Here is a 26,132-nt window from a genome sequence, read left to right on the forward strand (position 1 = left end):
GAAAGTCAGGAAAATAAAGTTACTAAGTAAGTGAAGTGTACCTAATTCAGACGTACAACGGCGATGCATAAGCATGTAAAATGAAAACATCCAGGAGTTCTGGCGTCTGAAGTTGTGGATGGGTAAAATAGCTGTTTTTTTTTTTTTTTTAGCTTTCGGAAAACACGTCCTCCAGTAGAGTGACTTTACTTTTAGGTTAGTGTCTCAGTTGAGATCACTGAATTAGTCTAAGTGAGGTCTAAGTGCCCCTTTTCCATGGTGTGTTGCGCTCCACACGACCATACGTACATGTGCATGTTACTAAATAGACACCATAGATAGATAACTTGATAACATAATAAATAATCATTGACTAACCAAATCTAATCTACAGTTTAGTCCCCTACTAAAATTAGTATTAAAAGTAGTTTAGTAAAGTAAAGTAAAGTAAATTTGTTGCAGCCCTAAAAGTAAGTGCCGGGCCCTTTGATGCTGAGAGGTTCAGAATAAGCAAAACAAAAACACTAGTGGACTTGCATGCATCCTCCTGGTCATTTAATGGTGACAAGAGCAGCAAGCAGCATGAAGAGAGGATTCACCTGTGCATGAGTGAAGGATTCACTTGTGAACGAATGAAGGATTCGCTTGTGAACAAGTGACGGATCTACTTGTGCAGCCTTCACAGCTTCACAGCCTGGCCCTTCATAGAGCCAGGCTGCACAATCATTTCCAGAGATTGTGCACAAGTGAATCCTCTCTTCATGTTGCTTTCTGCTCTTCTCACCATCAAATGACCACAAGGTCACATGTAAGACCACTTGCCTTTTTGTTTTGTTTAGTCTGCACCTGTAGACATCAAAGGGCCACACGTGCATAGCAACACTTTCTTTGTTTTTGTTTACTATGAAGACTCTGTGGTTGTGTGTACTCACAGACAACAAGATCAGTGTGCAAATGGCTCTCTTCCTCTCTAACATACACACACAGTGTGTAGACACACAATTATGTGCTAAAATACTCCCTATAACTCCATATACAAGCCAGAAACTACACTACATGAGCACAGGCCTGCAGGTAAAGGGTTAATATGGTAATTAAGTTGTTAACTGTAAAAATCACAAATTTTACCTCCTACCAACAGGGTAAACCACCAACAATCAAGAATGCATGATTATTTAGTGCCATGGCTGTGCAGTCAAAAAAAGTGTGTTTATAATGTAAGTCTATGGGACAAAATGGGAGAAAAAAAGAAAATCCAGTGCTGTGCAAAAACTAATAATGCAATAAAGTCAATTTTTTTACTGATGTTTGACATGACCAAGACTATAATAAAGGTTAAAAAGAATCCAGTCCACATTCACCTTTTCTATTAAAAATGAGCCATTTTGTGTGTTTTTTTTTCAATTTTCAGCACCACCCCTTATAAAATTGGTGATTAAAGGGTTAAAATCCTGGGGGAAAATGATTTTTTCACTACTGTTGATTAGAACTGAAGTTAATTAAAAGGTCTATGCAAAAAAATTTCAAAAAAATATTTATCTAATATATTTTTAAAACCGTTAAAGTTAGGGGACGTTTTTGTCCCCGAACAACACATTAGGGTAGTGTTTGCGAACAATGCATGAGGGTTAAAATAGCCTGGTCTTAACACTTAGCTAAGCTAAAGCTAGCTGGCTGCTAGCGCTGTAGCTTCAGGCACATAAATAAACAAACACATCTTAAAATAAGTACACAGGTTAGTGTAGATGTGAAATGCAGTATTATTATTTTTTTTAATAATGTGTAATTATTGTAAATGCATCCTATGATTTTTCTGAATTCGATGGCTGGTTTGATAAAATAAATCGATTTTTTTCAGAAGAGAATACGTCCATGAAGTTGTTTTTAAAAAAAGTTTATTCATTCAGTCATAGACAACGGTCATAAAAACAGCACACATACAAACCTATTAACAATCTACTGCAATGAAATGATTTGTTCTTGTATAAAATAAAAAAAGGTGCTGTGGCTTAGTACAGTACCGCTTTAGAAATCTCCTTCAGTTACAATGAAATGTTTGTTCTTGCAGTATTTCAATGTGCCATATTTAAAATGTTCCAAATATTTCAGCCACTTTGGAAATTAGAGTTTCTCACACTTGCATAACAATATGTTATATACTGAGCTGGAGGGAAAAGGAAGCGTCAGTCTGCTGTAAGGGAAGAAAATCCGGGTTCAGCCGGGGGGCCACACGTATCCTTAATGTCCGAGTTTAAGCTCAGACACTGAGGTGAAGCTGGCTTACTGTTAGTAGTAGTATCTTAGAAAAAAGGCTTTTGTAAAAAGTCAAAGATCATATTGTGTTAGAGATCTAGAGCTATTAAAAGTCACAGCAGGACTTTTGTGTTGCACAGATATCGACCAGGGTTAAGCTGAGTTAAAATGCAGCTGAGTCCGACTACAAAAGTGAGTCGATCCCTAAAGACCTCCATGTTTACAGCCTGGTGTTTTGGTCTCTCTTGTCCAATTTCTCCGTTTTTGTCATTACAGAGATGCCAAGAACGGACTACTAACAGCATAACATCTGTCTATACTGACTCCTTGTTACATGCTTCACTGATCTGATAGACTGAAGTTAGCCTGTGACATCAGGCAGGAGTGGTCCTCGCGATGTTTTTTCACTCTAACGGAGGGTTTCAGCAGAAATTGTACACTTTTGGTCAGAGTAAAAATCCTGAACATCATGAAGCAGATGTAAATACAGAGGCAGCTGACTGAAAACTTAGTGTTCCACTGTTAAAACCTTTAGACAGAGTCAGTCAGGTTATTAAGGGTAAAGTGGGACTAAAAACATCTCATGTCTCCAGAGGCGCCACTCCCCCCCAGCAGGCGAGGCAGGCGACTGCATGGGGCCCCGGGCCATTAGAGGACCCCCTGAGGTCTGGCAAACTTTAAGCAGTGGCAATGTACAGTTGGACACCGTCCCTCAGAGGGTGAGTCCACCTGACTCCACTGGCTCATTTTATTGCAATTCTCATGACAACAAAAGCCAAAGAAAGTGAAGATGATTTTTATTTAACATATCTGTAGTGGACACTGCGTGCCCCTCTAGAGGTGGCTCTGCACACCTCCCATCAGTAGTTAACCCGGTTGCTGATCAATGGCCTTTCGACTGAAGCTACGTGGATCTGATATGACACATTCTGCAGGACAAACCTGCAGCACGTGGCGATACTGCAGTGGCTAAACTTCAAACACATGAAACAATAATACTAATTTAAACTCTCTCTTACACGCGCACGCACACTTACACACCTTGAATATTCAGTTAAAAGATCACCTCCTGTCCGATTAAACAGCGAGCTAAAATACACGTTCAGGGGTTTGTAGAAACTACAATGTGTTAATTTAGTATTAAAAAAATAACACTACAGGGTTCTTCTGTGTGATGCAAAAATAATTTGGGTTGTGTGCAAATTTTTTCTTCATATTTTGGCACCCAGAATCTGATCGAATCACTCAGTGTTCTTCTTCACGTACCAGCGTGTGGCGTACATTTAATACTGCGAGCCATCTGATCCTGCGAGGAAACCTGCAGGGAGGCCGAGACACACCGTGCTGGCGTTTTTTTCATCGTTTCATCCCTGTCTCTACGAGCTGCTATGCTTGGAGGATATATATATGGCACAAAATAACACACACATTTATGTACAAGCACACCCTCATCCTGACTGCAGCCTATCTACACTGTGACCTACAGTCGTTCCTGAACACTCAAACAAATTCCTACATCAGTCCTCAGCTTCCTTCCTTTTACCATATTTATATAGTCGTAGGGAAATTGATCCGTTTTTTTTTTTCACATTCTTAACTCAATTTAAAAAATATGACTGAGCGTTTCCCCTGCACCCTTCACTTGTTCTGTGGTGTAAATCGGTATTAGAAAACTATAACGGTAACTTCACACTAACAGTCAAACACACTGTAACTGTCCACAGCATGAATGTGAGCTTTTCATTCACTCAGGGAGTGAAGCAGTGTCAGTTTCTCTTTAACAAAGTGTTCGGTTTGATTCATAAAAAGATGCGTGTGAGGTTTTTGAACTTTTTGCGACAGACGAGACCCTGAGACGAAGTCCTCGTTAGCACTAGTTTGTTATCCTACAGTCTTTTTGTGCTCCTATCTGGTGTTCATGTACAGTAAGCAGTGCCTGTGCTTCTTGAGTGTTTTTTCCAAAAAGGCACGTGAAATAGGTAAAAACCGGAGGCCGGGATCTGGTGTAACGCTGACTCAACTGTCAAATCAGCGTCACAGCAGCAGGACTCTCAGGTTTCGCTGATAAAACCACTATGGCTTCAGGGATGTGCGTAAAAAGGGTGAAATATCTTTATAAAGAGTGTCTGGTTGTAACTGCAGCTCTTGTGTGTGTGTTTCTGTGAAGTGTGTTGTACTTGAGTCTATTGTCTTTCTTTCTTATTATTTCACACAGTGTCCTCGTCCATCTTGGCGACATCGTCCAGCGTGACGGCGGGCGTCACGTTGTTCTCCCCTGCTTCTTCTGATTTTGATGGAGACGGAGGTGCCAACATGGCGGTGCGCTCCTCTTTGGTCTCCTCCTCCTGCTGTCTCCTCTCCTCCTCCTTCTTCTCTCGTGCCAACAGGTGGTAGTTGAGGCCCATCCCCAAAAAGAGGAAGACGCTTGCAACCATGAGGATGATACCGCAGGTGATGTAGGTGTAGTTATAGTGATGGTAGTAGTTGTAGAAAGTGCCTGTAGGTGGACAAGACACATGTTTCAATCACAGCTGCATCCACCTCTAACATCCACCCTGCCAGGATTTATGCAACGTGCTTGGTGTCCTAATAAATACAGTCCTGCACATCCCCCCCTGTGCTGTGTGCTGGATGTCTTACCTGTCAGCGGTGGTCCTAGCAGCACCGGTCCACACTCCACTATCGTGACCAAACCCACAGCCGAGGAAAACCTCTGTGCTCCCACCAGGTCCATGAGTGTCTCAAAGAGCACTGCACTCAGCCAGCCGAAAGCGAAACCAAAGAAGATGGCGTAGACCACAAACCCTGTGTAATCCACGGACAGTGGTGCTAGCACGTGACACACGCCGTTGTAAAGCACAGCAGCTGCGAAGAAATACTGCACCCTGGGCCGGACCCACTTGGTGTTGGCCAGAAGGCCCATGGAGGGTCGGGCAAACATGTCCACAAAAGCCAGCACCGACAGAAGGAAGGCTGCCTTCTCTTTGCTGATATTGTTACTCTTGGCGTAGTTAGAGAGGAAGACGAGCGGCGCAAAGAGGCCGAAGAACATGACGACATTCCCTGTGAGATACAGCAGGAAGCCACGGTGTTTGAAGAGCGTCAGGTCGATGAAGGAGTTGATGGTCTGCAGGACTGTCTTCTTCGGTTGCGGCTGCAGAGCATCAGCCTTGCCATCACCCGCCTCGGCGTCGGGTTTGGCCGGTTGAGGTTTGGGGCCGATGGGACGCATCAGGGAGCCGGCCACGCAGCAGTTGAGCAGCAGTCCTCCCAGGATGAGGAAGCTGCCTCTCCACCCGAATGCATCATACAACCAGGAGTTGAGAGGAGCCAGGGTAGACAGAAACACCGGGCTTCCTGCCATAGCGATGCCGTTGGCGATGGGCCGACGATTGTAGAAGTATTTGCCGATCATAGTGAGGGCTGGATTCAAATTGAAAGCGAGTCCCAAACCTGCAGAGAGGATGAGGAGGGTACAGAGGTTATGAGAAAATAATACCAAACACAGCAGTTTATTTTCTGGTTATAAAATAAAGTGAAATCAGAATGTGCCAAAAGGTAACAATAGTGGAAAATTGGGCTGTAATCTCCCGGTCAACTGGTCGATTTATTGGTCGATACGTTCTGTCTGGACCAAAATTCTGATTGGTCGACTTTTTGTAGCGTTAATTTTATCAGGAGGAATGTACCAAGTGCTAATGGGGGTGTTTTCAGTGCACCCGCTTCACAGGTAACAGTCTGTCTTTGAATGCCCCCCTTGTTTCAACTACTTTGGTTTAGCCCGACCCACTAGAGACAGACAGATTGAAGCGAACCCGGCCCGGTGGTTTGCTGAATATTTATTTAGTTTTGACCGTGTCATTTAAGTCAGTCCTTCTCTATCATGTCAGAGACATGGTAGAGAAGTGTGGCAGCATTTCATGGAAATAGACAATGGAAAAAAGTTTGCATCCTGAATTTCCCCTCGCGGATCAATAAAATGTCTGTCTGTCACAGCTCGACTACAAAGAGGCTGCCCCGTCTGTTTTAAGCATATGAACATTGACGTATTTTAATGTTTTAGTCTAATAAATCTTTCATATATACCCAGACCAGGCTGCATGTTAAGCCTCCCCATCATCCAAACATCACTCTGCGAAGCTGCGCTTCTGTGTTCAGTGTCGCTCTGTGCGCAGGACATGTGCAGAGTGAGAGTGATAGTGTCTGTAAATATTATAACATGACAAAAACAATTGTCTAAATATTCCTCAATAGGTTTTGTGCTGATATCACTAGATGAGGGCTTATTTTTCGGAAATCCAGAGCTGTGATATTGCTCAGATGCACGTGATTCAAAACGCTGTCAAGAGCCGAGTGTGTAATTAATTTCAGCGCAAAATAATCAGGTCAAAACGATATAATAACAAGCAAATAAATTACTACTCTTTGTAGTCTTTATGTTACTTATAATGTGTTAAACTTTCCTGCTTCAACCTCCTGACAGTAGTCAGGAAGCACAGGAGGAGCAGCTTTATTCTCTTATTCTTCATGCTGTACATAAACTCCTTGTTAATAAGTCACAGTAAAAACAGGTGTAAGTTTAGTGTTGTTTAGTAATCTATAAACACTGACCTCCCACTACTCCTATGAAGAGATAGAGCTCCTGCACCGTGTTACAAAAGGAGGCTGCAACCAGTCCCGACCCCGACAGACAACCACCCAGGATGATGATTGGACGACTGCCGTATTTGTTCACAAGAATGCTGCTGATGGGACCTGTAGAGAAAACAAGACAGCGGTGAGGAAAGCAGTATTATATAATATACAGAGTACAGCAGATAAGCTGTGATCCATCTGCATCACTTGTTTGAGTCATTGTTCACATGTTTAGTGTGTGAATAACACCCGAGTAAGTGACTAACTTCAATGCTTTAAGATCCTCTGACATTATACCAACCTGCCAGAGTAACTGTTCACCAACAGGTGGTGCTATGAAGGCAAAAATAGAAGTGACAATGATTGCGTAAGAGGTTTTGTTGCATGGATGGTAAATGGGGAAAACGGGGTTGGAAGAAGGGAGGAGAAGAGAGAGAGAAAGGGTGAGGAGAGGAGAGGAGAGGAGAGGAGAGGAGAGGAGAGGAGAGGAGAGGAGAGGAGAGGAGAGGAGAGGAGAGGAGAGGAGAGGAGAGGAGAGGAGAGGAGAGGAGAGGAGAGGAGAGGAGAGGAGAGGAGAGGAGAGGAGAGGAGAGGAGAGGAGAGGAGAGGAGAGGAGAGGAGAGGAGAGGAGAGGAGGTCCACGTGTCTCAGGAAGCCTGCCAGCCCCACTATGAATGGGCCTTCACATGGCTCCAGGCTGACACAGGCTCTGCTGGATATGAATACAAAGTAAACGCCTGCAGGATCTATACAGTGACTGTGTGCAGGTTTTCTGCATGAACGGGCAGGAAAGGGGAGATCATCATTCCTCCAGCCTAATTGCTGAATAATAGCTGCTGACCTAGAGCAAATAATTAATAGTTAACAGAAAAATACCCTGCTAGTTCTATCTCTGCTGAGTTTCCTGTAAGTTGGTAAAAAAGGTAAAGGTAAAATCCAAGATATCTGCTGAAGTTATCATAACATGCTTAATTAATTATTAATTATTAATTATTAATTATTATTAATTATTAAGTCAGTCCTTCTCTACCATGTCAGAGACATGGTAGAGAAGTGTGGCAGCATTTCATGGAAATAGACAATGGAAAAAAGTTTGCATCCTGAATTTCCCCTCGCGGATCAATAAAATGTCTGTCTGTCACAGCTCGACTACAAAGAGGCTGCCCCGTCTGTTTTAAGCATATGAACATTGACGTATTTTAATGTTTTAGTCTAATAAATCTTTCATATATACCCAGACCAGGCTGCATGTTAAGATGTTAACCCTCCTATTATATAGTCTCTACTTCTGAACACTTTATCAAACATGTTAAGAGACAGGTGTTCAATAAATGAAATAAAATAACTGTATGTGTACAAAGAAAAGCTGCACAAAAGTGAAGTTGTTAAATATCGACAACCTTCAGAGTCAGTCTGAGGGTGCACTTTAGCCATAGCGTCCATTTCCTCTCACCCTGTCAAGCACACCATGGTGGCTTTGCCCTTGAAACTTGGCACCAGACCATAAAGGCCGGGGGCACTCTGCATGCATGAGCGTTCACTCACGCACTCCCTACATGCCTTTCTCTCACACCTCGTCTCTCTGTTGTGTCTGTCACTGGCGGTATGCCCTGTTCAGGGGGGGTGGGTTTCCACACTACGTCAAGACACACACACACACACACACACACACACACAGGACCACCAGAACTCTCCTGACCTCACCGGAGGTTCACGGTGAATTAAAGTGAAGGAGCACAGGGATGGATCTGCATCCACTCAGCCCTCATGCACACACAAACAAAATCACTGCTGACAGTCTTTGCTGCTGTCTGGCAAAACACAAAGAGGGCAGTGAGGGCTGTTCTCAGAGATATTATATAAACGATTCATTCTCACCCCCCCCTGCCATCGCTCCCCTTCTCTCTGTGAAAGGAAGAACAAGGCCGTGCAGAGTAAAGACCCATCCTCAGCTTCACAGCAAAGAGCCTACACACGTAGTCAGAATCACAGAATCTCGTCCATGTTTCAGTTCTTACGCTGTGAATCACATATAGATCGAATTCTTTAAAACTACTGGCTCCTCTCCTTCTGCATCTATTATAGAGCAGCTTTGGAGGCCAGCTGAAGTGTCCAGCAGCAGCTGGTGGTGAGTCAGTCCTCCCAGGAAAAAACCAATAATAACATGGAGGAAACAGCTGATTGGACCCGTTTCAACAGCCACTGAGAATACATCATGTCTAAAACCAGTCACATTAGTCACAGACCAGTGTCCCTCCATCTGGACTGAACGTTTAACGTTTAAAGATTTGAAAGTTGAATCTGACCATGGTGTGTTTGCTAAATATTAGGCACGAGATCCCATCTTTAACTTTGACACGAGTATATTGGGCACACAGGCAGGCCCTGTGCCACGTGTGAAATTGTGTGAATTAGCACGCGTCATATTTTGGATAAAAAAATAGTTTCTTCTTGGTCTTCGAGGTGCCGGGTTTCCTCTAATCTTTACATTTTCCTCTCCCTCAGGTCGGCCCATGGATGCAGGGCTCCCTGTTCTGTGTGTAGATCAGTGTTCTTGCCACCAGATGCCACCTTCAGGTTAAATTTGCCTCACTGACATTATCGTCACTCCGCTGTGGGTGTTTGGAGCAGAGCATATCACCTGACTGAGTACCACTGCACTATGACTGTTACAATGGGTCATCTGCAGAACACAGGTCATCCAGTCTTTTGATGGTTTCTTGCAACTTTCTGAGAAGCTGCAGGTCTAACCTGCCTTCTCTGGACAGAAGAAGGGAATGTCCAGTGAATGTTGCAACCAAGCTGAACAGCTGTTTGATGTTCATGCACAAATGTATTCACACGACCACAGCGGCTCACACGCAGGCTCTTTTCCTCCCACGTACACAGAAATCCCACAGATCACAAGAAAAGCCTGAAAGAGAATTCCTGCATCAGCACTCCCACTCAGTGACGCTTTGACGCTAGTATTACACAAAGTGCCGAAAGCCCCTTCACCAACATGGAATCCAGTGAAGGAGCACAATTTGTTTTCAATTCCACACCTCAGAGCCTGGTGGGATCAGGCAAATGAGGACAGAGTGATGGCTTTTTTAATTATCCTTTAATTATCCCTGCTTAAATAAGTTACACATGGTAGTAACGGCACAGCCGAGTGTGAAGAAAATAAGGGATGTGCTGTTTGATTGCAGGTCAGACACAAAGCTGGACTGGCATCATGTCAGTTTACAGTTTTTGTATATACACGTTGCCTTTTCCTGTGTTTTAGGAGCAGGACACAACTTCTAGGGGAGTGAAGAGCAAAGAACCAAACCTGAGTTCAAATATACAGGCAGTTCATTTGCAAAAGCAGTCGGCAGATGACCTCTAAGGAAGGTTTTTGTTCGTCAAGAATAATATATCTTGTTTGATTTCTCTGTTCCCTAAAACTATTTATATAGTTTTGTACTTTAGGTGCATCTGTGACGACTAAAACTACTTAATCAATCATTGGCTGCGTTTATTCCCTTAATATAAACCAATGAATCCCACTGACAGTTCTCATAAAATAAGAATCCTGTTTACAAAAGCCAAAGCACTTGAAAATTACGTAATATGAACTATTACACTGAACAAACCGCATATTATCTTTCAAAATAAAGGAAGAGCATTTCAAAATTCCCTTTACAGTAAATGTAAAAAAAAACTAAGTCTGATGTTAATTCTTTGTCCAAATATTTATTAACTCAAACTATTTTTACCCGAAAGAACAGAGAGATCATAACTCTTATGCTGGTCATTGACAAATATTTACCAAGTTAAAGCAGCACAATATAAAGTGTTTATCTCTGGGATGATGACTGACCCAACCATCAGAGGGTTCAACCCAGTGATTTATAATTGCATCAATCCTGCAGACTCAAGGCTGAAGCCACTCTTGTAAAACATGTGACAGGAGAAAGATTAGAGCGCCGTCAAATTATCTTTCTTCCTAAACCTCTAATGAAACTCACAAGGAACCTCAGCAAGGTTCACTGACTTTAAGTCCTGTTATTCAGCATCGTACGTTCTTTTGACACAGCTGATGGTTGTGTAACACTTTCCTTAGCTTAGTGATCACAACAACAACCTCAGCACGTGTACGTACAGTGCCGTACAAAGTCTGAAAAAGTCTGTTGGACAAAAAAAAATGTCAGAGCAATGCGTCGGAGGTCGGAGACACTTCTCACACGCTGTTAAACATATGTAAATTACAGCTTTCTGGGCTCCAAGCCTCACCAAACAGGTCAGACTTCAATTACAAGAAATGCAGATCAACACCTTTGAGACTTTAGGTTGACTTTAAAGTGATACTTTGCTCCAGATGTGATGAGTCTGCATCCAGGAGCATGTTTTCAGTGGTACTTACACACATGCATGATGATATACGATGTGCATTTTCCTTGAAACCAACTAAGAGATGAGGAAAAATCCCCTCGATTATTCATGTAAAAGGCAGACTCTCACTTTCTGTGTACGTAACAAAACCGCATTTCTGACCACATCACACTATTACTCAGCTGTTACTGAGAGTGGGTTCTACCTACGTGGTAGTCAGTGTGTGTACGTGCTTAGCCTCATGTAGAATCAGTCAGTGAGTCAGAAAGCGGTGCTCAGTCCTGCATACTGGAGTATAAGAGTGTCCGAAAAGTGAAGAAAATGTTTTCAAGAATGAGGGAAAAAGAATAAACTACCTCAACATCTGGCTAATGTTGCACAACCTCCCTGCTCTTTTCCTTCCTTTGCACTTTTAAAGAAGGCTGAATAAGACTGTAGGAAGGCACAAAGCTCGGAGGAGTGTGAATGAAGATGAGGAAGAAATCAATGGCGATGTAATAAATGGACATTTGAACTGAGAGAGACACTGAATCAACAGGATAATGGTGTCAGTGTGCTGGGGGAGAGAAAGGCAGAGTGAGTGAATAAGGAAGGAGCTGTGTCTTAAGAAAGACAGAAACCTGATCTGAAAGCTAAGCTAACCTGAAACCAGATCACCGCTTCTCTTTTGTATATCTTGCCACGACACATAAATGAAAAGGTCGCTCCGGCAGCAATCCCAATAAAAGGGTCGTTGAGTGCAGACTCGTCACACTGAAGGGTTTCAGTGCCAGTGTGGCTGTCGGAGTGTCCTACAGTCCACAATGACACTTCAGAGGGCATAAACACAAACTATCTCTAGGCCAAAAGCAACTACAACTACAATTACAGCCCTGCACAAACCCATCAAGTTGCTGTTTATATCTATATCTGTCCAGACTTTGACATCGTAACAGCTGCATGGATCTTTGACTTTCTGGATGTAAAATGTTCAAATGCTCAGTGCACAGCAGATCAGCACGCTTAATAACATTTATGGAACATAATGACTTCAGCCATGGCTGTCCCAGAGGCACAAAAATAAGTGGTGTATATATTTCTTAAACAAAAAATGTGGTCAAAGTTGCTGAAAAGTGTGCGTAGACAATGTCAATCATTGTCAAATCAAAGCTGTAAAATTCAAACCTGTATTATTGGCGACATTAAACATTTTTATGTTTATGGTTTTATGGATTTTATCATGTGTTTTGCTATCTTAGGCCACAATAAATAACACACATTATCATATTACAGGTGAGACAATATAAAAATAAATAGATACGAGGAAACAAACACCCAGACATCACTCACCTCCTGCGTACATGACAGCCAGCATGATGGAGGAGATCCACGACACCTGGCTGGGCGTGGCGTCGAAGATGACCTCGATCTCTTTGAAGAACACTGTGATGGATTTTGGGAAGGCATAGGAGAAGCCGATGGAGATGAAGGCGCCTGCCACCACTGCCCAACCCCAGCCACCCTCAGGAGGGGTGTACCCCACAGGCCCACCCACCGCTGGAGGCATGTCTGCTCGCAAAGACGAGAGAGAAGAAGATGGAGATGGAGCGTCGGCGCCGGAGGATGAAGGAGCTTCAGAGGACTAGATTAAGGCAGGCGAGATGGCCTGGAGTCCCTGTTTGAAAAAACAGAGCACAGAAATATGTCAATCAACAAAGATGGTGCAAGGAGGTATCAGCTGCTAAAACCAACTATGAAACATGTGTGGGAGGAAAAACCTGGAGGAACAAAATAACAAGGAAAATATTTGGAATCATTTCTTAAACTTTGAAGCCAAGTGCTGTAATTCTGAGACAGAACATCTGTCCTGGGCCGAATACTGGGTTTGGGGATTCATGTCTGTGTAACGGTGTCATCCTGCTACAGAGAAAAACGAGCCTACAGTGATCACAATGTGATGAAAGCACACTCAGGGTTCAGAGGGTTAAAAAAAAATCTCTCTTCTGATATTTAGATGAAAAGTCACGCTGAGTTTGTGCTGAGTGCATGTAAAAATATCACAAACCCCAGAAGAGGAGAAACTCATCCAGGCATGAACCAGACGTCCGGCAGCAGAAAACACACCATGTTACGCCTGCTGGTAACCAAATTATTGGACGACTAACGTCACATGAACTGCATCATGTCATTAAGTATTTGAAATGGGAACCTCCAGGCGTATATTCAGTAAATCTAAACGTCTTCCGACTTAGGCCCTACATGACTGAGCTATTTATGGTCAGCTCTGACATCAGCTCTGCTACTGTTTGGGTTATTAACCTTAAATGGACCGTAGACTACAAGATCACCAAAGAAACAGGGCTTCACACACGGTCAAGTTAACCCCTTCATTCTAACAGGTTAAAGTAGTGATCAGGCACCAACCAGCCATGTTTGAAATATGTATTGATAACAGATGCACAAACTGCTTCAGAATAATAATGAAGCAAACATTTAAAGTAACTTTGTCCTTCACATGTTCTGATCTTCAGGTCACAGAGCAGTGCATGTCAACATTAACATTACACAGGACAAACACGTTCAGAAAAGTCACATCAGTGATTATTTCAAGTTATTTCAAATGAACCTGTGGCTGGAATATGTCACAAACTAGTGCATGTTTTCACAAACAAAACCCAAACAAATGTGCAAATCAACCTGTTACGTTCTTCCAGCGCTTAGTTTGGTTGTTAAGGAGCAAACTGACTAAACGTACCGCAGATTACCAGCTGAGTGGAATTCTTTCCAATATCTGTTGGAGGAGGCTTCGCTGTTGTAATGTTTTCCTATCTTGCTTTTAATGACAACAAACATTCAGTTACTATGGCAACAACCAACGCTCCACGCTTGACACCTAATGCGCGTCGCATACGCATGCGCGACACTATATGCTACAGCTGTAGCCGGCGTTGCGGCCTCGTCGCGCTTTCTTCGTGCTCCGACTTATGGTGACAGACGTTGAACCTCTGTTAGGAACGTGCTGCTCCGCATTATATAACGCCATCATGACGAGGCATTAATCGCCGTAATCGATAAGTGGCAAATATTAATCGGTGACAGTTTTTCTGATGATTAATTGCACACGATATGATTTTGCACAAGCCTAGCTCTGACATCAGCTCTGCTACTGTTTGGGTTATTAACCTTAAATGGACCGTAGACTACAAGATCACAACAGGGGCTTCACGCCACAGCTGACTGCTGGAACACAGCTGAGCAGTAGTGACTGAACTGACTCCTTTTGTTTGGGATGAAAGTGGCCGACAATCTGAACGACTGCACTGCGTGGCTCTAACTAATGAACAGCCAGGAGTCGAGCTCCCCTACATGGCATTTAGGCTGGATCATGCTGTAAACAACCACGCTCTACCAATCATTACACTGAAGTTACGGCCTGTAGTCACAGAGCATCCACACAGCTCGGCTGCACAGCATACGGCTTCCTCTTCATCCTGCTTCCTATCCTTTTTCTGAGTAATCACAAGTTTTTAGGAGGAGTCCATGTTAGGGCTGGGCGATATTGGCAAAAAATGATTATGATTAATTGTGGCATTTAGCCGATAACGATTAATTGATGACAGTTGCACCGACATGTTTTTGACTCTAAATCGCCACATTGTTCTAAAATGATTCTGACAGATCATCAGTCAAGTTAACCCCTTCATTCTAACAGGTTAAAGTAGTGATCAGGCACCAACCAGCCATGTTTGAAATATGTCTTGATAACAGATGCACAAACTGCTTCAGAATAATAATGAAGCAAACATTTAAAGTAACTTTGTCCTTCACATGTTCTGATCTTCAGGTCACAGAGCAGTGCATGTCAACATTAACATTACACAGGACAAACACGTTCAGAAAAGTCACATCAGTGATTATTTCAAGTTATTTCAAATGAACCTGTGGCTGGAATATGTCACAAACTAGTGCATGTTTTCACTCAGACTGTAGAACAGCAGCAGAAAAAACAAACAAACATTTAAATGTGTGTCTGTGCAAATCAACCTGTTACGTTCTTCCAGCGCTTAGTTTGGTTGTTAAGGAGCAAACTGACTAAACGTACCGCAGATTACCAGCTGAGTGGAATTCTTTCCAATATCTGTTGGAGGAGGCTTCGCTGTTGTAATGTTTTCCTATCTTGCTTTTAATGACAACAAACATTCAGTTACTATGGCAACAACGCTCCACGCGTCACACCTAATGCATGTCGCGTACGCATGCGCGGCACTATATGCTACAGCTGTAGCCGGCGTTGTGGCCTCGTCTCGCTTTATTCGGCTTTCTTTGTGCTCCGGCTTATGGTGACAGACGTTGAGCCTCCGTTAGGAACGTGCTGCTCTGCATCATCTAACTGAACACCACTGCCTTCTGCCATTACTGTTATTGTGGGCTCACATGTGTGCGCGTGTGGGTGATGGTGAGAGGACGTTGCACACAAAAATGCGAACTGAACTGACTCCTTTTGTTTGGGATGAAAGTGGCCGACAATCTGAATGACTGCACTGCGTGGCTCTAACTAATGAACAGCCAGGAGTCGAGCTCCCCTACATGGCATTTAGGCTGGATCATGCTGTAAACAACCACGCTCTCCCAATCATTACACTGAAGTTACGGCCTGTAGTCACAGAGCATCCACACAGCTCGGCTGCACAGCATTCACCTTCCCCTTCATCCTGCTTCCTATCACAAGTTTTTAAAAAAGCTCTGACACATGTTAATCACATTCTGAACAGCAAGGCAAATTTAGGAGTCCACGTGTGCGACTGTTTTGTATATCTTAGGTCATTTTCTTTTAATGCCGACTGCTGAACTGTCACTCGTTTCCTTCCTCCAAAGAACCCTCATGCAAAGAACGCCCAGTATCTTATTTCATGACATGTGTGAACTTCTACACATCCTCTCAAACTGGAGAATCAGCAGCAAAGCCTCTTCACTTCATTATAATAACACGTCTCTGTACCTTAAGGACGTGTTTCCTGTACGTGCTGGCATTTATCAGGATTGTGGGTCAGTCGGTTATTTGCATATGTCAGCAGGAGCTTAACAGGCACAATGAGGAGTCATTTCTAAACCAACCAATCTTTAGCCTATTTCAGTCAGTAACTGTGCTATGATGTGCATGATGACCCCTTGGTTCGCTCCTGCACACAGCAGTTGTGTAAGGTGCTCCAAAATATTCCGCCTCTGTGCTTTTCCCAAAGAACAAAATGATGCATTAACCCTCTGATGCATGAATTATGAAAGCCTTGGTCAATAAATTTTTTTTAAGTGTTTTTATTCTTCTTAGGACATGAAAAAAAAGTTCAAAATGTTTTTTCCAAAAATGTGATTTTTTCATAAAGTTAGAGACATGTCCAATCCAGTGGACAACATGTGCCTGAGCGCTCAACATAAAACATTGTGAACTTACTGGAAAAATTAATTAATTTGTGTTATATTGTAAATATACAAACACTTGTTTCTTTTTTATGCTTTGAAAAACTTTTCAACTATTTTCTGGAAATTTCATCACTGTAAAGGCGCAATGTTTAGGCCTGAATAAGAAAACCAATGACACTGACTCTTACACCTGAATGTGTCAAATCATCTCCAACAGGAGAAACTCTATTGTGAGTCATCACAGTTCTAAAAGGATACAGGACAGTATTTCCAAACCATTACATTAGCATGGTGGAAGAAAACACAAACTGATATTTTGGTCTACTACTACAAAATATGATAAAATAAATATTAGAGTAACAAAAACTACAACTAATCTGCAAAAAAATATATTTTAAACAAATAGCTTATACACATAACAATTATAAACTGACTTATAACCAAAACAGTCACAAGAAACAGTGAAGCAATTACATTACTTGTGTTAAAAAATATACTGGGTGATGCATGATGTCCACTTCATTGGACACATGGTTAATCGTAATTTTCTACATATTGGACATAGAAATTTCATATTCCAAACAGATAATATCCTTCCTTAGATGTTACTGCATATCATCATATTTTTTTTTCCTGTGGGACTCTTCTAGATTAGAAGAATTTAGCAGGTATGCCAGCCGTGGTCGGCAAGGGTGGCTGTTTGTCGGCCATCTTGGATTCAGAGGAAATTTTTTTGCAGTTACACTGACTCACCACTGAGTTGACCTCAATGGAGTGTGGCAGCAGAGCCAACTCTAAAGGCTGATGTGCAGATCCACCATAGAAACCAATGCATTAAAGAGAAATTTACTTTTTAGTAGCTGTCCACTGCAGTGACCGCTATGCACCAGAGGGTTAAAGGCATATTTTGCTTCATGCAGGCAAAACAAGTTTTTAAACAAAAACTACAAGCAGGAACTGTAAGAAAAAAAAACATACTCATCAGCCTGTGTGGTGGTTTGGAGAAGTCTGTGGTGTCATGCAATTGTGGTGAGTGTGCCTGAGCACTGCCACATCACTGCTTTGGAAGAAAGGATAGTATATAAGAGAGAGCCTTAAGAGAAAGTGGCAGCGTGCAGCACGTCTGAGTGCAGGGCGGATGGTTTTATTACTACACACACTAAAACAGATCTGTGTGATAAACACGTCTCCAGAAAAGGAAGTGCTCACATTTAACTCTTTCAAGGTTAACATAAACTGACCTTATGACACATATATCTCCACACACACACATTTGGACATCACAGCAAAAGACAAATGTGACTCAGAGACGGGGGTTAACACAGCTTCATGGTTATTGTGGATCATTACTGAACGTGCATTTCTCACACAGGATATCCTAAGAGTGTGATAAAGTTCAACTGAGAGGACCATCGCTTTTTTTTTAAAATAACAGTTTCATGGCAAAAGCAACCAAGTTGTTCTTAGCTCCTCTGTATAGCGCAGATAGCTGTCAAGTTATTGATTTTGTGCATTCACGTCTGACTAGGGAACATACACAGACGTGCACACTCAAAGCAGACACCAGTGACAAAGGAGCACAAACTGTCAGGCCACAGTGCCACTTCCTTAATTTATATCTGTGTCAGACGCCACACTTTAACAGCCAAAACACCGGGTAACACATAGCTGAGCAAGAGCCCGGCCAGAAAAAGAACCTTAATGACAGTATTTACTTCATGTCTGGCTGTGCTGGGCTTTGAACCACAGCATCGCTTCAGGATCTGGAGTATCTGATCTGTATTGTGTCCAAGATGAAAAATCTTTAAACAGTAACTGAACACAGGGCTCAGTCAGGTGACTTAACTTGATCTGAAGAAATTTTGGAAAGAACCCAATTAAATGTCAGGTCTAAGACTCTATGGGCCAGGCCTCTGACGCATTACAACCTTAGAAGACCGTCTGTAACAGGTCATGCAGAGGGCTGCAGAGTCAGCCTGGCAAAGTCTGGCTGGTCTCATGTTGCTCGCAGACTTTTTGGCCACACCCACCACTTGTGACCTCACTGACACACAGTGCACTCTCACTTGCCTGTGAAAGCAGTCCGTCTTCAGTTCGGCTGCAGCTTGATCCACCGCTCTGACAAAAAATGAAAAAAAAACCAAATATGAAACGGATCACAAATGTGTTCCAAGTACATCTACTGACAAAAACAAGTCCTAAAGTAGTATCCAACACATCCGTGGTAACTGAACCAGCAGCTTGCGCAGCAGCACGGCCTTCCTGTGCCGAGGAGGAATGTGATGACTTCAGGAGACGCTGCAGGCGGCTCTCCTTTATGTCTGACATGAACTACAGAGGACGAGGACCAAACTACAGCAATGTAAACACAAAAAACTACATCTGGCAGTTTTTAATCAATTTTAAACTGCACAATTCTGCCTTCGCAGTAGTTTTTCCAGTACTTGCACGCAACATAGCCGCAACATAAAGTCCTCCACCCACATGGAAAAAAGCTGAGTCAGCTAAGGCTTCATAGATGTGGTGAGAAGCACAGAAGTTTCTTTAACAGTGACTTGTGATGAGATGATTGATATGTAGTATTTAAACTGCACTACAACACCCTGGAGACATTACAGTTTACAAGTTCTCTTTATGGCGCCAAGGTATTGCCGGTATCACTGGTTTAATCATTTATTTCTCATGTCCCAGCATTAGTGCTTCAGGTGGAAGACTTCCTTCGTGTCTCCACCTATGATGGTGTGATAAAGCTAATAAAACTTTTTCTCTGGTTTAAATTTCAACTCTGAAGAATGTGTCCTGTTTAACCAACAAAGCAAAGACCTCTGAGTAACACTGTTACTAATGTTGTCTTCATACAGCTCAAAGCTGTGACTGACCATAAATCGACTTTGCAGTTGGTGACAGAAAGGTCATCATGTGACAGGGCCAAGGGCACAACCAGGTACAGCAGGAGGAGGAGGAGGAGGAGGAGGAGTCACTGTGCACCACAAGCTAACAGTAAGAGCAAAGACTTTACAGGAAAGTGGACAGAGGAGTGCTGGTACAAACTTAATCCTCTTTAAAAGTAAGAGGAAGAAGCAAGCCTGGGACAGACTGACTGGTTTTAAACTTCTCATATGTCGGGCACAGACCGAGTCCACACACTAGTCGTAAAAACAGAAAAGAGAGGGAGGAAGAACATGATAATGCAGTTAATGTGAAGCAGGCTTCTCTAGTTGTAATGGATTCATGTTGCCATTATGCCTGAGGTCCCACACTGCTCTGTGCTGTAGTGTAGTTGGGTGGGTGTGTGCCACTAGAGCAGGACAACTCCTGAAGGACTTATCAATGAAGCCATTCATCCCGCAGTCACAAACACTCCCTTCACTGAAGTGTGTAAAAGGGCTGGAGTTACCTGTAGCTCAGCAGACTGGGAGCAAATACAGAGAGTTACAAGTTTATAATGAGTCAGGGCAAAGAGACGAGACAGGAGAGAAAGGTGGTCCGTCTGTGACCTGAGGTTCCCGGGTAGGAAAGAGTGAATGACAGGATGCTGCTCATTAAAAACTGGTGACATGACAGAAGGGAAGGAAAGAGAGGTGGTCAGTGTGGGTATACTTTACTGCTGGAGAGAGTAACTCAACATAGACTGACATCATCACTGACTCTGCACTTTTATTCCTAATGACAAACTACAGGATTACTGGAAAAACCTCCATGTAGTAAAAGCTCTATATTTGGACGTTGGTGTATAAGGTCAGTGTTGACCAGTGGTCATGTAAAGAGTATGTGGACTGCATTCATTCAGGGTCATCCCAAGAGCGCCCTCTATGTCCACACAGTGGGACATTTGACCAGTGACTGAAGGAAAGAGGTTAACAGCCTCAGCTTTAAGCCTGGTGCACATCTGGTATTAATGTATTTTTACTTTTGCTGATTACCCTTCATTAACACACACAGTGAACAAGAAGCCACACATGCCACTGACTTGTCTCTACTCGTGTTGTCTCAAACAACTTTCACCATTTGTAGCTGCATAATAATGCACCGATGGACGTCGAATGTCGGTGCGAGTACTCCACCACTCGCACATAAAAGGAATCAAGGTGCAGGTATTGGTTATGTTCCCTTCACATCTTTATCAAGTCAAAATAACAAAGATTAGGTGCAACAATAAAAATTGCACAACTTATCAGTGAGTGCATGGTCCTCTTACAGGCCGACAGGAACGCCACAACATGTCCTTAATAGGAGAACTGGGTCAAGTATTGGGAGCTGCACCAGTAGCCTGATTTTCAGAGAACACAAATGTGTGTTTAAAGCGATACAGTGACGTTTCCCATAGACACTGCTGGTGACTCACAGCTGCTATGAAAGACTCTCAGTTAAAGCACCAATTAAAATGATTAACAGCGGGATTGCTAAATGTCCGGTCGAAGTTGACCCCCATGTTGTTGATCAAGCTTAAAATTCTGGCATGTGGTAAGAGCCAAATATTAAAGTGTTGCAAAATCCCAAGTCTTATATTCTGTGTTTCATCTGCAGCTGAATGTTTTGCACTGTAGTGTTTTGACTACTGGTCTACCACCTGCCGTGCAGCCTGCTCCCAGGGCTCCCTCCAGCAGCCAAAAAGTCCAAAAACATGTCTTCTGGTGAAACTAAAGATTGTATTTCTGCATCAAACGCATCCTTGTTCTGGACTCCACACAAGTATACGCCCAGAAAAAGCAGTGCAGAAGAATCAGGCATAAATACGATCGGATCTCAACATCATGGACTACCAGCTGGCGACCAGAACTGCCTGGTACCAGGCTTGGGACAGTCCAGTTCTGCCACTTTACTTTTACATGGAAGTTTTGGGCCACACATGAACGGGAGGACTGCTGGATACAAACTTCATGACCCCCAAATGAAACAAGACAGAACTAATCGATGTAGCAGTCAGTAAGGGTCATTGTGACATCATTTTGTGACAAACAACCATTTTCAGAGTGAAATCATCTCAATTTAATGGCCTGGATTGGCAGCAACATGCCCAGAACTCTGTGTTCTCAAGGAAGGTCAGAGGTCAGACTACCAACCCCCCCCCCCCCCCCCCCCGATCGTCCTGTGTGTGTCGTTCCCTTGATGTCACCTTGTCACCAGTCATGGAAAATGACACAGCAGTCACTTTCTGCACCACCATGACAGAATGTACCCCAGTTACACACCTATTAATAGACAACAAGCCGCTGTGGCTGGTTTGGGACAATGTGGACTGCATGGGAGCACTCCGCATGTGCTCATCATGCGCTCTTTCCATTGAGCCCTGACCCTCAGAGGGCCGGCATGTGAAACGCATTGAGCTCTGTGCAGAACAGATAACACATTAGGCTGCGGTCAAATGCACCGCTGCACCACAGTGAAAATCACAGCTAACCCTCAACAGCTGTGTGTCCAAAGCAAACTTTAGCACTCACATCTGGATTTTGGTCAGTCCAGTGACTCTGATTTACACTCAGGTGGAGACCTGCTGAGAACCAGATTACATCATTACAATCAAAACCAGGACAAGACATGAAAGGTCAATGCCAATCAGAGCTGAAGGAGTTCCCTACATCACACAAATGCCAGATATTAGTGGGTTTTCCGTCCAGTGTGAAAGGGGCTCAGCACATCATGTAGCATGTTAGGCTGAGACGCTGGGATATAGGTCAAACACCTCATACCTTAGATCGTAAATAAAGATGGACAAACTTTTATCTCAAGATTTCTGAAGAACCCTTTGGAAGTTCTCTGGTCGCCACCATTTTAGTAAGTCCAGGTGAATCCTGGGTAATCTAAACACATGTAAAGTAGTAGTTCTATAGGGGGGAGACTCACTTTTGAAGACTGCCTCTAGAGGCCACAAGTGGAACTACAGCTTTTGGCATTTGGCTTCATTGCTGAGATTGCTTGATTGTTTGACTTATTAAACACATGACTACATGTGTACAACGGGCAGGACAGGACAGGTACACCGGGGCACAAATGTAAAGTTTTTTAAAGAAAAGTCAACAAAAAACACATTTGATCTAGAGTCAGATCACAGGTCATGTCACATTTTACAACTTCCACAATTTTGAGCATCCAACACGAAGCAATCTGTCTGTTTGGGTGAGTTGATGTTGTGCTGCCACAAACACCGTGTCTCTGTCCACGGCCTGTGTTCCAGAGGCCCCCCGTCTCATTATTCACCGCCTCATTCTTCTTCCATTCCCGGAGCAACGGTTTGTCAGAGGCGGACACGGACACAGCCGCAGCCGCACATGTGGATGTAAAAAAAAAAAAAAAAAAAAAAAAAGCGGCACGCAGCATCCACGCCACGCTGCGTGAAGGCACGTCCCGTGACGCCGATGACCTTTTTCCACATCGCAGTGAAATCAGAGGATGAATGAACTCACGCACAGGAAGCTAACGGAGCTAGCTAATTTACCGTTACAGCGTCAACTGTGAGGAGAAAGCCTCTTTGTCTCGACACACACACACACACACACACACCGCTGGAGGTTTGACACACACACACACACACTTGTACTCACCCTCTCACTCACCGTGTGGTGTGTGTCCGCTGGAAAGGCTCGGTTCTGGTCGGTGTCGCCCCCGGTGTCCTTGCTGCGCGCTGCTCTCGGTACCACGGTGTCCTCAGACTACTCAACTTGTGGATGGTGCGAATGGCATTGCAACTGTCGCGCATGCGCGTAGGAGGCGGGGATCCTACACCGCGCGGACCCCATGTGGTGTGTGTGTGTGTGTGTGTGTGTGTGTGTGTGTGTGTGTGTGTGTGTGCGGTGACATTTTAGATGCCAATAATAACTTAACCGTTTGCGGTAATGACTGCTGCACAAGCTCCTCCTGCCTTTACTTCATGTGTTCTTATATTAAATTAGCATTTTAATTTGTATTATTTGTAGTTTTTTTCCTTTGTTTTGATTTATCTTTTCTTCAAAATCAAACTATCTACCTTGTTTTGTCCTAAAAAGCCACTGTGGAGCCAACCTACAGTACAGTACAGTTAATAGAATTAACATTCCATCCCTAACCTCTGTTTAAAACAGGAAAACATTCACATGCTTTGGATGTGATCGCTCCAGCTTCTGCACGACCTTCCTCTCTGTATTTTAGTCTAATTAGTGTAACCCCTCTTCTGTTAAATGTTTCCAGCTGACAGCATGTCAGGGGACTTTTGGCACAGCGACGGTGTCTAACTGGGATATTCATTCTGTGTCTGCTAATGAGGAAGAGGAAGAGGAAGAAAGGGGCCGACGGCGGCAGCTTTGTGTGTCTACCGGTGTATAAATTCTCCTTATGTGCATCATCATCATCATCATCATCACCACCACCAAACTGCTGAATTCTGGGGGTTTTCCTGTCGCTTCTGTCCACTCTCAGTGAGCAGACGTCAATATTTATCCGGCCCTGTACCCTACACACAGGCAGGGCGGCCATGACTGTTTACCTCATGGATGTCTGTGTGTCTGCAGGACTCACAAAGACAACAAACAGTCTGAGACGGAGACGGAGACGGAGACGCACTCTGTTGTTTTCTTGAGTCATCCCAGCAGAGCTGAGCAGAGAAGGGAAAACATGACCTAACTGCAGGGACAACAGAGGAGGATGTGCACTTAGTCCTGGGGATGGTCCAGCAGGAGGGCTTAGGGTGTTATGGCCTTTCTACACCCTGTGCGATTTTTAGCGATCTTATAAGACCATTGCATGACACACTACACGATGTGAATCTAATCAACTTTGGTATGATGTCAAGTTTGATGTGATCGCCTGCGATTCAGTGAATGGTCATCGTACAATCGTGCAGATTGTACGATGACCATTGGGGGGTGACAGGTCGTAGCAGCTGTCACACTGTGAGTTAGTCCTAAATTTCTGACACCACTAGAATTTTATCTCAGCTTGTCTTTGGTCGCAAGACGCTGACAACATTCGTCATGGTCGTCATAGGGCGACGTAAGACCACCGACCAAAGATATGTCCACGATTCTTCTCTGATGCTCGTCTTTCGTCTGTGACAGCCCAAAATCGCACAGTGTAAACCAGGCTTTAGGAATGCATGCTGTAAGCGTTTGTGTTGCTTCTAATGTTAACACAATGCCTTCACAGCATTTTTACGATCATAAGGCAAACTTCGCAACCATAAAATACTGTGCAGAGTCCACACTGTTAATGCACTCACACATCTACTCATGACACTGATAAGGACCCTCTCTCTCTCCAACACACACACACATCTTTGCCTTTCAGCAGATTCAGAATGTGCCAAAACCATCAGATCTGAAAGGGACCAACATGAGTCCAGATGAGACAGACACAACATACACACGGCTGGTTCAGTTCAAATAAAACCTGTTTGATGTTTTCAGTTATTTCTCTAGACAAATCCTTGACACACTTCCTCCTGCAGTGCTATCCGGGACTGTAATACAGTCCACAGCTGTGCTGGAGGTGTGTCCAAGGTCACAGACAACTCCTTGTGCTCACACACAAATGACTCCCCGAAACCTTCTGAAGGAGAAGCGAATAAAAAGATCGACCCAAGTCCAGACTTGTACCAAGGAGGATGCATGAGAAGGATTACCAAAAACTGCAGTTCCTGGAGTGGCCACATGAGGCTGGCTTCAAAACCTGCAGCCCCTATAGAGAAGATGCACTTCTTCATGCCACAGCAACATTCATTTCTTGGCTACTACAGATACTCATTCACACAACTCACAAGAGGGCGCACAGCTCAGTAAACAACAGTCATTCCAATCATCAAACACAACATGATGATGCCATGCTAGCAGCTCTGTGATGCTACTTGTTAGCGTTAGCTCCTCAGTCATCTGAAAATGCTGCCATGAGCTCCTCAGCTACTGCGGCTAAATGCTAAACTAGCAAAGTTAAATTCAAATTAAGAGCAGACGAACACATTCTGATTGTCCATGTTCTAAGATGTTGTCATTTCACCCACAGACAAACACAGATTTCACAAAGTGTTTGTTTGTGTTTCTGTTTGTTCAACTTTGAGCCTGTTTCCCAACACTGATCTAAAAAGTAGTGACGTTAGAGATTAGGGAACCCTAACGTAATTCGGGTCAGTTAAACTGTTAGTATTGATCTGTTTATGTTGAACTCTCTGGCCTTCCTTACCTTTGTCCTACAGACACATCGTTCCTTACCTTCGTCCCACTCACTTTTGGCCCAGTTTTTCCCATGTATTGCTCTTCACTTCATTTTTATTCAAATAAAACTTTAACTAAGATCTGAATTGTAGAGTTCCAGGAATGGATCCCTGTGACACACCACACTCACACTTTTCTCTTCAAGAGCCAAAGAGGTTTATGTGTCATATGCACCGTATTGACAGTGGGGTCATCTGAGCAATGAAATGCTTTAAACAAGGCCGGCAGGCAACTCCAAGTAATCTTGGAGAAGGTGCAAATTGTACTGTGCCATTTAAATACTGGTTTAGTAGTCTAATGGCTGAGGGGAAGAGTCTGGTGGTCCCAGTGTGG

General features: G+C 43.4%; 1 protein-coding gene across 4 annotated transcripts; it reads right to left on the reverse strand.

The window, feature by feature from the left end:
* Nucleotides 1–1,860: 1,860 nt before the first annotated feature.
* LOC114437973 (monocarboxylate transporter 1-like) lies at nucleotides 1,861–23,316 on the reverse strand. 4 transcript variants are annotated; one of them, XM_028408956.1, is made up of 6 exons: nucleotides 23,175–23,293; nucleotides 18,691–18,738; nucleotides 12,553–12,877; nucleotides 6,844–6,987; nucleotides 4,873–5,685; nucleotides 1,861–4,729 (listed from the first exon to the last, which is right to left on the reverse strand). In XM_028408956.1, the coding sequence occupies exons 3-6, from the start codon at nucleotides 12,767–12,769 to the stop codon at nucleotides 4,440–4,442; spliced, it is 1,464 nt and encodes a 487-aa protein (XP_028264757.1). In that variant the 5' UTR covers nucleotides 12,770–12,877; nucleotides 18,691–18,738; nucleotides 23,175–23,293; the 3' UTR covers nucleotides 1,861–4,439. The 4 variants fall into 4 exon arrangements, with proteins under 4 accessions (XP_028264757.1, XP_028264756.1, XP_028264758.1 ...); XM_028408955.1 differs by having other exon boundaries at nucleotides 23,163–23,292; XM_028408957.1 differs by lacking the exon at nucleotides 18,691–18,738 and having other exon boundaries at nucleotides 23,175–23,316.
* Between the last annotated feature and the right edge of the window lie 2,816 nt (nucleotides 23,317–26,132).

Source organism: Parambassis ranga, chromosome 7 (assembly GCF_900634625.1).
Source record: "Parambassis ranga chromosome 7, fParRan2.1, whole genome shotgun sequence".
Classification (NCBI taxonomy): domain Eukaryota; kingdom Metazoa; phylum Chordata; class Actinopteri; family Ambassidae; genus Parambassis; species Parambassis ranga.

Excerpts from the sequence above, each read along its gene's own strand:
- LOC114437973 (XM_028408957.1), bottom strand. The coding sequence starts at position 12,769 with ATGCCTCCAGCGGTGGGTGGGCCTGTGGGGTACACCCCTCCTGAGGGT. Across the intron at positions 6,988-12,552 it reads GGCTGTCATGTACGCAGGAG|GTCCCATCAGCAGCATTCTT; the intron begins GTGAGTGATGTC and ends TTTTCTCTACAG. Across the intron at positions 4,730-4,872 it reads GCTAGGACCACCGCTGACAG|GCACTTTCTACAACTACTAC; the intron begins GTAAGACATCCA and ends GTCCACCTACAG.